Below are 12,807 nucleotides of genomic sequence, written 5' to 3' on the forward strand. Positions count from 1 at the left end.
TTGGCCCCTTGACGGAATAGCTCAAACCTGAGCCCATCCCAGGCCTGCACGAGGTAGATTCAATAGAGGAAAGAGGACACGAGATATAGGGAAATTGTACATAAAACTCACCACAAAGTGAAGCTGACAGATTTTCTCGAAGTCGCAACACACTCTTATTGGTCCTGCCCCTAAGGCCTTGGAAGAACCGACCCCGAGCACAGCATATTCGCTCAAAGGAACCACCGGCTGGGAATCAGGCACTCCAGGAATAGCATACTCGCGCGACGCCCTTTCCTCGAAAAAATGAGCCCGACCAGCGCCACTTAAGGCTCCATCACACCGCAGGTGCCAATCTCTCTTATCGCCATCGCCACTCGGCCTAGAAGCCAATGACTCCTTCCCCTCTTCGGGAGAACATTGCCCCGTCCTAGGGAACCGCCCGATATCTATAAATGGCATGAACAGAAGGGGAAAGGGTTTCCTCAAGTATACAAAGGCAGGACGAAGACAGCATACACACATACCTTGGTACCGTGCTCCCTATCCGGTACAGAGTACAGCTCGCCATCTATGCTCATCGAAGGATGAATAGGTCACCAACCCCCGGACCCAGCCGGGCAGGTCATGAACCTCACCCAGCATCCACGAGGTCGCTGTAGCAAGGGAAACAAAATTATTATTCAGCTGATTTTTGCTATGTGCGGAATCTAAAAAAGCGCCAAAACACCTCACTCATGTGCATAATTCCACCCTTCGGGAAATGGCAAAAATTCCACAGGGATAATATCGGTCGTCTGGACCCGGATAAACTAACTAGACCACTCTCGATCCTCGCCGTCCTCATCATCAACAACGAAGGGCGTGGACAAACGACACCTCAGAGTTAGCAGGCCTCAATGATGAAAAGGACGATATAGCCTGACAAGGTGGTCAAGCGTGAATGCAAGCTCGGCCTTCTCCATGAAGAATCTTATCATCAGCACCATTCGCCAAAATGACTGATGGATCTATGCCAGGGTGACCCGATACTTCAAGCAAAAATCAAGCACAACCCTGTCAAGGGGGCCAAATGCGAAAGGGTATAGGTATTCGCTCAACAACCCATCAATGGAGTCCGCGATGAACTCATCTGGGGCAAGCGCCTGTAGTATCACCCCTCGCTCCAGTTGCAGTATCTCCTTGCCATCTCCAGGTGTTCCTCTCTTATCAAGGACGCCATCTCCAGAACGAAGTCCCTCGGTTCCTGAGCACCAGGAGCAGCGCCCCCCGTCACTTGCTGAATCGGCCCCGAAGTGGTTTCCATGACTATGGTGAAACTAACTGGTCAAGGCAAGGGCGCGCGCCAACGTTTTTTGCACCTAGAGAAATGAAGTATCCCGTGCCAAAGCAAAAAGGCAGCTATCTGAAAGTAGCGAAGTCTTGCTAGGGATCGGAAGCCGCCCGCATATATGCGAGAAGCAGCGATGATTTGCATGACCGAGGCAAGCCCCGAAAATCCAATAGCCTCGATACAGATTAACGGGTCGATATCCGATCCAGAGAGCATCCCCCAACAAGGAGTCAAGACTCAAGGGGTCATTTGTATTATCTCCATGCTCAGAGCAGCACTCTATGTCAAAAACCCCCGGTCCAAAGAAGTCGGACCTCGGTAAACTTTAAAATGCTGACACTCAACGCAAGGCATGCACCTAGTCTCGTTATCTCCTCTTCCTGAAAAGAGGAGTAAACGCGGGAAGCTCCGATCGCGAAAGCTCCACGAAGGTCCGAGGAAGCGCCCAAATACGAGTAAAACTCCCCAGTGGAATTCAACCATATTCATCCTAAAAGGATCGCCTACATCAAGGTCAATAGGGACCCCCGGTACCCATACATGACCTTTATTCAGGGTAACATTCCTGGAGGTCCCGAAATTCGACGCATGATCTCCAAACAACTCGAAGGGCCTCGGTAGCCCGGAGCTGTCAGAATCAACTCAAGATTGGTCTGAATACGACGATAGGTCGGGTGAAAGTCATGTCGATTAGCATAAGATCAGAATTAGCCCCCGCGCTCAAGTCAAATATCAACGGACAACAAACAAAGTAAGACATTCGAAGGGCATGGGAGCATACAGAAGCAAAGCAAAGTAAGGAAGGCAGAAATCGACAAAGTATATACTTATTCATAAAAATTTGCATACAAGCAGCCCTGGAGGTGTTGTTACATACAATTATAGAGGCCTACAAGAGTCCACGCCTGGAGGAAGAGGCAAAGGGATGCGCACGCTAGATGAAAGCCCAAAGACCGATCCACCATCGAAAGTCCACAATAGGCACCTCCGGACACTTGTCCTCAGAAGTTTCATCCCAACTTTCCACACTGATATCCCTAAGAGGCAAGGCAAGTGGTAGGAAGGGATGAAAAAATGCCATAGCTTTCCAAGGCTCGAGGACCTTCTTTGGCCAAAGAAGCCCGGAGAGACGGCGGACCGAACAATCCTAGGTTTCGCTTGCATGGCTATGTTGAATTCACTTCTTGGGACGTCCAGCTGTGCAAGCCCCCAACTCGGAGCAGAGTGCCACGTCAAGCCGAGGTATGAAGGTGAGCAACGGTGTATAATCTGAGCCCCCTTTTGAGCAATGGTGCATAATCCGAATGGTTGTCTACATAAAAAGGAAGCTGACTCCCGATCCCCCATCACCTCGGGCCAGTAGCAGCAACAAAGGATAGCATATCTATGACCACAGCAATAGCGGGACAACACGCTTATGTTTGACGAAGGGAGACCCCGGCAGGGAGCCACAATGCAATCTGAGGGAACTCCTCCAAACGACTTTAAAGTCATAAGCCCGTAACATGATGTTCAAGGGTGGAAGAAAATAAGAGGAAGGAAACATCAAGCAAGCCAGCGGAAGTATTGAGATAGGAGAAACAAAGCCAAGGCATCCCCCATTTATAGGGGATTACGACACGGTCATCTATGCTTTGGAAAACTGACCGACGGGTGTAGTTAATGCATCTATGAAAAATTGAACCGGTGGTGGTACCTGTACCTTGGGAAGGAAAAATCAAGGAGTGCAATGAATAAGGTCGAAAAGCATGAGCCAGGGGTCGTATCATCGATGTGGCATCGCCGAAAGAAGCTCGAGGAGTCAAGTGTCAGAATCATTTCCCATCACTTTGTTATGGGAAACGCGGAGACTATCTGTACGCAGCAAAATCAGAAGACTTGATTTCTCACCGACAAGACATTTCGGGAGCATGCCCCGAGACCCGAGGGCAGGGGGCCGCAACCGAATCCTCAACCTCGGGACTCGTCGAAGCCCGACTCGGAGAAAACGAAGAACGAAGCCAGGACAAATGGGGAAGTCCTTTAGGCATATGGCTACATCTGATAGGCCCGGCCTATCTAGAGCCTATGCTGAAGCATCATGTCAAGCCATCCCATCACCATACTTTGTAGCTGATCCCCACGTACTTGTAACCGAGTCTCCCCTCCTATATAAAAGGGACTCGCCCCACCTTGTAAGGGGTTGATGTTGCTCCATTTCTCCACAAGTGCAATAATCTCTCTCTCTCTCTCTCTTTTCTTCTAAGTGGTTCGTCCTCGCAGGCTCGAGACCTCCTTCGTATTTATTATTTTCTTACATGTTCTTCACCGTATCGTTTAGTATTGGCAATATAGAGCCTTGCTTAATCATACCTCTAACTGTTATCCCATCCCCGACCATCCCCGATAGTCCGAGATCGATACCAACACTGACCCCGAGGTCCCATCGACCATCTCCAAGCTCAGGCAATAGGCCCATTTGGTTTGATTACTGCCTCGTATTAGCTCGCATTTTACCATTACACTTCACATTCTTAGCATTAACTGCTTTAACAACTAGCTCGGGAATAGATCACATATTTTTAGAGTCCCATTTACAAATTTAATTGTTGTTACTATTTTCATGGTAAACATGTTGTTTCTTTTTTCATGTTTAAATGTTCTTGATTAGCCGCATGTTTTAGGGTTAATTGTAGATTTTTCTTTTCTTTATTCATGACTGCTTGGTTGATTATTTGTTTTTGTTCAAGTAAATTAATTGAAGCATGTCTAAATTTCAGTATTCAATTATATGAGTTAGATTAATTAGGTTTCCCTGTTCTTATATGTTAGGATCAAAATTGGTTTAAGGTCTTTTTAGTCTTTGTAATTTTGTTTCTAGATGCATTAATTGTTTGAATTCAGTATTGTTTAGGTTTAATTAGGTGAATTTCTGTTTAATGATTGCAGCCAGTCTTTCTTTTTAGGCATTTTTTATTCAAATTTCCAATCTTTTCTAGGTTTATCCTTGTTTGTTCGGATTTTCAAACAAATAAAAACTTTATGGACTTAACCGAAACATAAGAGTTTAGGTAAAGATGAAATAAGCAGTAACTTGAAGGGTAAAATTGGACTTTCACTTAGGCTAAAAATCAGAAGTTTCCTAGAAATGGTACAGTTGTCCAAGCTGTTACAAAAGATGATAAAATAGGATAAGAAGGGCAGTTGTATTGTACTATTTTCAGCTCCTAGGATAAGGAATATTCCCTAAGATATACCCTCCCTAGGGAGCCTATATATATAGGCTCTTTCATTCTGATTTTAGACGATCAATGACAATCATTAGCATTCATTCAACATTATTCCCTACCAAAAGTTCTGAAAAAATAGAGAATCTTGAGCATCATTCTTACTGCAAAAAGTTTTCTCTGCATTCTAAAAGGCTAGATTTCATAAATCTTAGGAATTCTCAAATATTTTCTTTTTCCTTTTGTTTTTTCACAAGCTGAAAATGGTCTAAAAATAGAGGATGTCCTGGATTTGTTTAGCTGAGAGTCTGGCTTGAAAGCAGATTAAATTTGGTTCTCTTCTGGGATTTATTTGTTGTTGTTCATTGCTGTGGTTATTAGAAGCTTGTTCGAGCTCCAGATCTGATTATTTTGGACCTCATATTTGGTTTCATGATGTTCTTCTTTCCATTTCTGCCTTTAGGTATGCGATTGTACCTTCATGATTCTCCACTGAATGAAAATCTTTGTTTAATCCATGCCTGAGTACATGTATTTGGTGCTAAGGGTCAGATTTTGCTGTATATGATTAGTGTTGTCCAGATGTATATCATATTTGACTTGTTAAATTAATGTTTGGACTAATTATGCCATAATCTAATGTGATATAAGCATGTTGCATAAGATTCCTTCTTTCACTAGTCTTTGGATGCTATTCATAATGGTGATAACCTTGCTAAGAAGTGTTTGCTTGAGAGATGAAATTCCAGGATTAAGACAGCATTAAAGAGGCAAATCTGATTACCAGTTGGTCAGATTTACTCCTGAAAAGTGCAAGCACAGTGAATGTTGGCTACAAAGGGCAGAAGTATATTGGTTCTAAGGCTGGATGTATTATCTAAGTTTGTAATTAATTTGAAAACTCATTCAGATTCAGAAGGTTGTGATTAATGAGGTTGTGTTTTGTTGCTGTAATAAGGTAGATGTCGCTTGATTCATAATACTTTCCCTATCATTTTGTTCAGTAATAGTTCAAAGTTATTCAATCATGTAATGTGCCAGTTGGTTAAAAGATTCTGATTATCAATGTTTGCTTCAGTATTTTAGTTTTAGGCAACATTAAAGTGACTGCATATCTAAGTTCAATATAATTCATGGATAAGTAGGGTTCAAGTCTTGCCTTGTTAAAACTAATAGCATGTTGTTGGTTAAAATCAGACTATGCCCCTTATTTGTGCAAATTTGTGATATTTTGGACTGCCTGGGTTTGAAGGAATCTGGGCCTGGCATCAGCCCAAATGAGGCAGTCCGGTCGAGTTGCGACCTTGGGCCCTTCTACCAATACTTTAACTTCTGTTTTTGGGTTTGATTTATGGATTTAATCAAATTCACGGATGTTATTTCATTTAGAATCGTTTTTATTGCATTTTCCTATGGCAATTTAGTAAGTTTTAGAACATAAAGGTAGATAGGCCCAGACGTTAGATAACCATAACTAGGCCCGCCTGATGTTGGCCCAATGTGGGCAAGAACTTATTTAAATTTCCAACCAAGGCAAGAGCTTTCTAGCTCTTTTTCTCTGTTGGGCCGAGTCTTAGGCCCATAGGCAGCCCCTTGTAAAGCTGAGCCATTTTCCTAATTTAATTAAGCCCAAACTAGAATCCCTTCCCCAAAAGATTAACTTAGATTTAGCCTTTCTAATTAGAAACAACTTTCCTCTAAAAAAAAGGGCAATAAGTAAGGTGTGCCATGCCAAGAAAAACCCCTTAACTCATGGCCCTCATAAAATTAGATTTAACCCTTATAAGTGATTTGAGGTGTGCCATAAATTGGGCCTGTCTTCAGCCCAGATGAGGCAGTCCGGTCGAGTTGCAACCTTGGGCCCTTCTATCAATACTTTAACTTCTGTTTTTGGGTTTGATTTATGGATTTAATCAAATTCACGGATGTTATTTCATTTAGAATCGTTTTTCTTGCATTTTCCTATGGCAATTTAGTAAGTTTTAGAACATAAAGGTAGACAGGCCCAGACGTTAGATAACCATAACTAGGCCCACCTGATATTGGCCCAATGTGGGCAAGAACTTGTTTAAATTTCCAACCAAGGCAAGAGCTTTCCAGCTCTTTTTCTCTGCTGGGCCGAGTCTTAGGCCCATAGACAGCTCCTTGTAAAGCTGAGCCATTTTCCCAATTTAATTAAGCCCAAACCAGAATACCTTCCCCAAAAGATTAACTTAGATTTAGCCTTTCTAATTAGAAACAACTTTCTCTATAAAAAGGGCAATAAGTGAAGTGTACCATGCCAAGCAAAACCCCTTAACTCATGGCCCTCATAAAATTAGAGTTAACCCTTATAAAAGATTTGAGGCGTGCCATAAATTAAATCATCCATGGCCCTCACAAATGTTGCTAGTAAAAATAGAATCTTCGTAGTTGCTTTAGGCGCGTTAATTAAAAAAAATTCATCATAGCTACGGGTAGGGTTCCTGTGACGTAGTTATGATTTTTAATTACTAAATCCTGGGTGTACATTGCATGTGACCCAATTTCAATCTTCAACAATGTTAAATAAAGCGTGTTGCGAACCACGGGTGCATTTCGTGTAGCATGGTTTACGACACATTTTAAATCGCATTGTATCTTCTTAAAAACAATTAAAAGCGATTTTAAAAGCTAAAAATGCACAATAGTTTAAAATATGTAGTAAATTAGATAATTAGGCCAATTTTAATAGTTTAAGCGACCATGCTCGAACCACGGAACCCGGGAATGCCTAACACCTTCTCCCGGATTAACAGAATTCCATACTTAGAATTTCTCGTTTCGCAGACTTTTAAATAAAGTCGATTTCCTCGATTTGGATTTTAAAATAAATCGGTGACTTGGGACACCAAATAAACTATTCCAAGTGGCGACTCTGAAAAAATTGAAATAAAATAGTCTCATTTCGATAATGTCACTTTAATTGGAAAAACTCCCTTATATACTATACCTTTCGGGGTTTGTAAAAAAGGAGGTGTGATAGAGGTACATTCTGTAAACCTAACTTGGGACTAGCGCAACCATATCGTAACATATTTGCAGGATGGAACGCTCCCACAAGATAAGAAAGAAGCCAAAAAGCTTCGAATACAGACATCTAGATAAAACGTCGTAAACTGTGATCTTTACAAGAGAACGTTCGGCGGCCCCCTGGCCAAGTGTCTTAGGCCGAATCAAACAAGGTGAGTACTAGAAGAAGTACACGAGGGGCACTGCGGTTCCCATACGGGAAACCGTGCCCTCATCATATACCTCATTCGCGCCGGATACTACTGGCCTACCATGAAAAAAAAAGCTACGAATTATGTCAGGAAGTGTGAACAGTGTCAAAAGTATGCCCCTATGATACACCAAGTAGGAGAACTCCTGCATTCCTTCACTTCGCCATGGCCATTCATAAAGTGGGGGATGGATATTGTCGAACCCCTCCCGGCAGGACGAGGTAAGGTACGCTTTCTTTTGGTTTTAATTGACTATTTTTCTAAATAGTGAAAGCAGGTGCATACGCTCAAATGCGTGAGCAAGAAGTTATCGTATTCATATGGAAAAATATAATATGCCTCTTCTGCATTCCCAAAGAAATCAGTTGTGACAACGAACCTCAGTTTGTCGGAAAGAAAACGATTGAGTTTTTCGAAAAATGGCACATCAAGTGAATACTCTCCACACCATACCATCCCACCAGTAACGGCCAAGCTGAATCCTCCAATAAAGTGATACTGAATATATTGAAAAAGAAGCTCGAGGATGCCAAAGGGCTATGGCCTGAACTACTGCCAGATGTACTATGGGCATACCGCACTATGCCAAAAACTAGCATAGGCGAGACGCCATATTCACTAGTCTACGGGACTGATGCAGTTATACCCGTCGAAGTCAGAGAACCTAGCTTGAGATACTCCAATGAAAGCGGATCAAGCAACGACGAAAGTAGGTTACAAGATCTGGATGAAGTCGAAGAACGAAGAGATATGGCTCACGTAAGAATGGTAGCCCAAAATAAACAAGTAGAAAGGTACTATAACAAGAAGGCCAAAGTACGACCGCTCAAGGTCGGAGACTACGTCCTCAAAGCTAAAACACAAGCAGTGAAAGACCCTAATAAGGGAAAACTGGGAACAAACTGGGACGGACCATACAAAATCACGACGGCAGCAAACAGAGGAGCATTCCAGTTAGAGACAATGGAAGGAAAACTACTCCAAAACAATTGGAATGCCGCCCATCTCAAATACTTCCATTTCTGAAAGGAGGCGCCACCTAAGTCATACTCTTTTTCCCTCATCCAGGTTTTGTCCCAATCAGGTTTTCTTGGTGAGGTTTTTAATGAGGTGGCAAGGGGGATGTCTCGAGATCCAAAGTATTGTTCATCATCCTGCCCGTCGACGTGATATCCAGGACAAGTAATGAAGGGACTAGATATAGATAATCAAATCTCTATTGTATGTACAAATCCGACATGTATTTCCTACAAGAATATAATCAAATCTCCAATGTATGAACACAAATCCCAATGGCCAAGGCCATCGAGAAAAAACAAAGTTTGACTTTACTCGAACTATGACGGGATCCTACTTCAACGACAGTTCGAAGGCAATATCCCAATTGCCAAGGCCATCGACGAAAATATGAGTTCGACCTCATTCGAACCACGACGGTATCCTACTTCGATGCCAGTTCGAATGTAACATCCCAATGGCCAAGGCCATCGTCGAAAATATGAGTTCGACGTCATTCGAACTATGACGGGATCCTACTTCGACGCCAGTTCGAAGGTAACATCCTAATGTCCAAGTCCATCGACGGGAAACGAATTTTGACTCCACTCGAACTACGATGGGATCCTATTTTGATGCCAGTTCGATGGTAACATCCCAATGGCCAAAGCCATCAATGAAAATATGAGTTCGACCTCATTCGAACTATGACGGGATCCTACTTCGACGACAATTCGAAGGCAACATCCCAATGGACAAGGCCATTGACGAAAATATGAGTTCGACCTCATTTGAATTACAACGGGATCCTACTTTGACGCTAGTTAGAAGGTAACATCCCAATGGCCAAGGCCATCGATAGAAATATGAGTTCGACTTCACTCAAACTACGATAGGATCCTACTTCGACGCCAGTTCGAAGGTAACATCCCAATGGCCAAGGCTACTAACGAAAATATGAGTTCGACCTCATTCGAACTACGACAGGATCCTACTTTGACGCCAGTTCGAAGGTAACATCCCAAAGGCCAAGACCATCGACAAAAATATGAGTTCGACTTCACTCGAACTACGACGGGATCCTACTTCGACGCTAGTGAAGGTAACATCCCAATGGACAAGGCCATCAATGAAAATATGAGTTCGACCTCATTCAAACTACAACGAGATCTTACTTCGACGACAGTTCGAAGGCAACATCCCAATGGCCAAGGCCATCGACAAAAATATGAGTTCGACCACATTCGAACTACGACGGGATCCTACTTCGATGCCAGTTCGAAGGTAGCATCCCAATGGCCAAGGTCATCGACAAAAATATGAGTTTGACTTCACTTGAACTACGACAAGATCCTACTTCGACACCGGTTCAAAGGTAACATCCTAACGGCCAAGGCCATTGATGAAAATATGAGTTCGACCTCATTCGAACTACGACGGGATCCTACTTCAACGACAGTTCGAAGGTAGCATCCCAACGGCCAAGACCATCGACAAAAATATGAGTTCGACCTCATTCGAACTACGACGGGATCCTACTTCGATGCCAGTTCGAGGGTAACATCCCAATGGCCAAGGCCATCGACAAAAATATGAGTTCGACTTCACTCAAACTACGACGGGATCCTACTTCGACACCAGTTCGAAGGTAACATCCCAATGGCCAAGTCCATCAATGGGAATTGAATTTCGACTCCACTCGAACTATGACGGGATCCTATTTCGATGACAGTTCGAAGGTAGCATCCCAAAGGCTAAAGCCATCACCAAAAGAAAAAGGAATCGATCTCACCCGAAGCAAAATCGGCTTAATAGTTCGACAAGTACCCGAGATACCATAGATATTACAAAGATCATCACCGAATCGACAAAACAAATTCTTCATTACAACAAAATATTACTTATACCTATCTTTACAACGGGCTCAAGCATGCCCTTACAAAAATCCCGAGGAAAAAAGTAAGTACAAACAAAAAGTTACACATCATCCCCGGTTGGATACGCATCTTCATACCAAGAGTCAGAAGCAAGAGGTTCGCATCATCAGAGTTGATGTCATCCTAATCAGGTGTAAGAGAGTCGTACCCGCATGCCTCACGAGCTGCACGAGCTTCGGCACACACGCCTTGAAGTTCTGCTTCAGATGCCCTCATTTCAGCACGAAGAGCCTTGTACACCTCAAGCCAGGCCTCAGCATGAACCCACAACTCATATAAGCGTCGAGGCACGATCGGATTGGCCGAGGCACGATTGGATCGGCCGAGGCACGATCGGATCGGCCGAGGCACGAGTCGTAGAAGGTTGTGAGCGTCAACTCGCATCCTTCGTTCTCAGCAAGGCCACTTGCCCAATCAACACAGATAACTCCGCCTCCAACTCCTTAACACACCCCTCAAGCCTCGCCACCTTGAGCGCGGATGCCTTTTCCTCCTTAGTTCGCTCCGATCTATATACACGGAGAGCATCCTCCAAAACCGTCGCTTCAGAAATAACGGCCGCTAGTCTATCAACACTCACATTCAGCTCAACCTTAAGCTCGTCAATCTCTGCTGACTTCGTTCCCAACTTGATAGTCAAACTAGCTACCTTTGCCTGTAGGTCGGCATTCTCAGCCATCACACCTCTACTTAACTCAAGCTCATCCTTCTTTGTCTTAAGGGATGCCTCGAGTTCGCTATTGCGGGCGACGACTTTCATGAGATCCTCGTCCCGCTCTCTCAAGTCCTCAACCTTGCGCGCCAGTTGGTCTTCCCTTTGTTTAAGCCCTTCATGAAATAATTGGAAGTCAGGATGCTGAGTGTAGATGTCGGCCATCGCACGGTGCTTGGTGTGGTATTTTTGATATTTGGAAGACTTCTTCCTGAAGATGGCCGTTCTTTTTCTTTCCCGACGCTCGCGCTCAGTCTCCATGATAAGGGTCTGCCACAATAAGCAAAAGTTAAAGATGAATATAGGCTAAAAATAACGACAAAAATCCAATGACGAAAGGGAAAAGAAAATTCTACCCGCAAGGCCATGCCGGCAACGCCACGAGACAACTCCACATCGCTCATCGTTCTAAGCACCTCGCTCTCAAGGGCCGCACATAAAGGGGCTAAGGCAGATGCCACCTGCTCGCAGCTCGACAACAAGTTATAGTCCCCAAGGATAACTATATGCTGATCAGAATCCTCCATCCTGACCTCTACATGGGTATGGCATTCTACAAACTCATGGATATCATTCGGATCGACATCCGAACCCGATCCTTCACCCTCAACACGCGGGGCCCTCCAATATTGGACGAGACACCACCCTCAGCAGAGCGCACAAAACCACCTCCTGGGTAGACCCCTTCCATTTGGGAAGACCTCCCAGCTAAGATGGCGTTGGCCATAAATGTGGGCACAGGTGCCGTCTGCGACGCACCCACCCTACTTCCACCTGTGTCCACAACCATGTCCTTTCTAAGCTCCACTTTCTTTCTCTTTCTTAGTAACGATTCGTCCCCATTAGAGGATTCATCCAAGAGGTGAGGGGTCAGTACGGAAGAGGCCTTTTCCCTCACAATCAAATCCTAAGAAGAACCTTTCATTCAAACCGGCTGAGTACAACCCCCTCGAATGGATTCAGTTAAAGCAAATTGCATCCCCGCAGTAGCGACAACCTTTCGGAATGCAGGGACTGGGGCCCTCCGCCTATAAAGTCCTTGACCTGTCATCACGAAGAGTCGTATCAATAAATAACAGTGTACATTAAATGAAGTGATATAGGGGAAAACACTTATCAGATGAAACTCTCGGACCATAACATTTCACGAAGGCGGGCCAATCTCGGGTCTCCGTTGCATGGGGTAATAAATGAGCTACCCAATCCCTTATATCCGTAATAGGGAAGGGTGGGCGCCTCAAAGCTGCAAATGCGAAGAAAACAAACCCTATAAGGAATGAATAGGAAAAGAAAGAATAAAATAAGTGGCGACACTTACGATTCTCGTTCCACTGCTCTGGGAACCTAGTGGGATCGGAGACAATGTGCTCAGTTTTGACAAAGAAATACTTATGCCAAAACT

At 44.0% G+C, this 12,807-nt stretch overlaps 2 protein-coding genes across 2 annotated transcripts; one reads left to right on the forward strand and one right to left on the reverse strand.

Moving 5' to 3' along the window:
• Positions 1 to 8,342: 8,342 nt before the first annotated feature.
• Positions 8,343 to 8,786, forward strand: LOC138875299 (uncharacterized). The gene has a single exon (XM_070154122.1). The coding sequence runs from the start codon at positions 8,343 to 8,345 to the stop codon at positions 8,784 to 8,786; it is 444 nt and encodes a 147-aa protein (XP_070010223.1).
• Positions 8,787 to 11,066: 2,280 nt separating this feature from the next.
• Positions 11,067 to 11,932, reverse strand: LOC138875300 (protein CROWDED NUCLEI 2-like). The gene is made up of 2 exons (XM_070154123.1): positions 11,762 to 11,932; positions 11,067 to 11,675 (listed from the first exon to the last, which is right to left on the reverse strand). The coding sequence occupies exons 1-2, from the start codon at positions 11,930 to 11,932 to the stop codon at positions 11,067 to 11,069; spliced, it is 780 nt and encodes a 259-aa protein (XP_070010224.1).
• Positions 11,933 to 12,807: the final 875 nt, after the last annotated feature.

The sequence above is a fragment of the Nicotiana sylvestris genome, chromosome 8 (assembly GCF_000393655.2).
Source record: "Nicotiana sylvestris chromosome 8, ASM39365v2, whole genome shotgun sequence".
Lineage (NCBI taxonomy): Eukaryota > Viridiplantae > Streptophyta > Magnoliopsida > Solanales > Solanaceae > Nicotiana > Nicotiana sylvestris.

Excerpts from the sequence above, each read along its gene's own strand:
- LOC138875299 (XM_070154122.1), top strand. The coding sequence starts at position 8,343 with ATGCCAAAAACTAGCATAGGCGAGACGCCATATTCACTAGTCTACGGG.
- LOC138875300 (XM_070154123.1), bottom strand. The coding sequence starts at position 11,932 with ATGGAGGATTCTGATCAGCATATAGTTATCCTTGGGGACTATAACTTG. Across the intron at positions 11,676-11,761 it reads TTGCCGGCATGGCCTTGCGG|ACCCTTATCATGGAGACTGA; the intron begins GTAGAATTTTCT and ends TTATTGTGGCAG.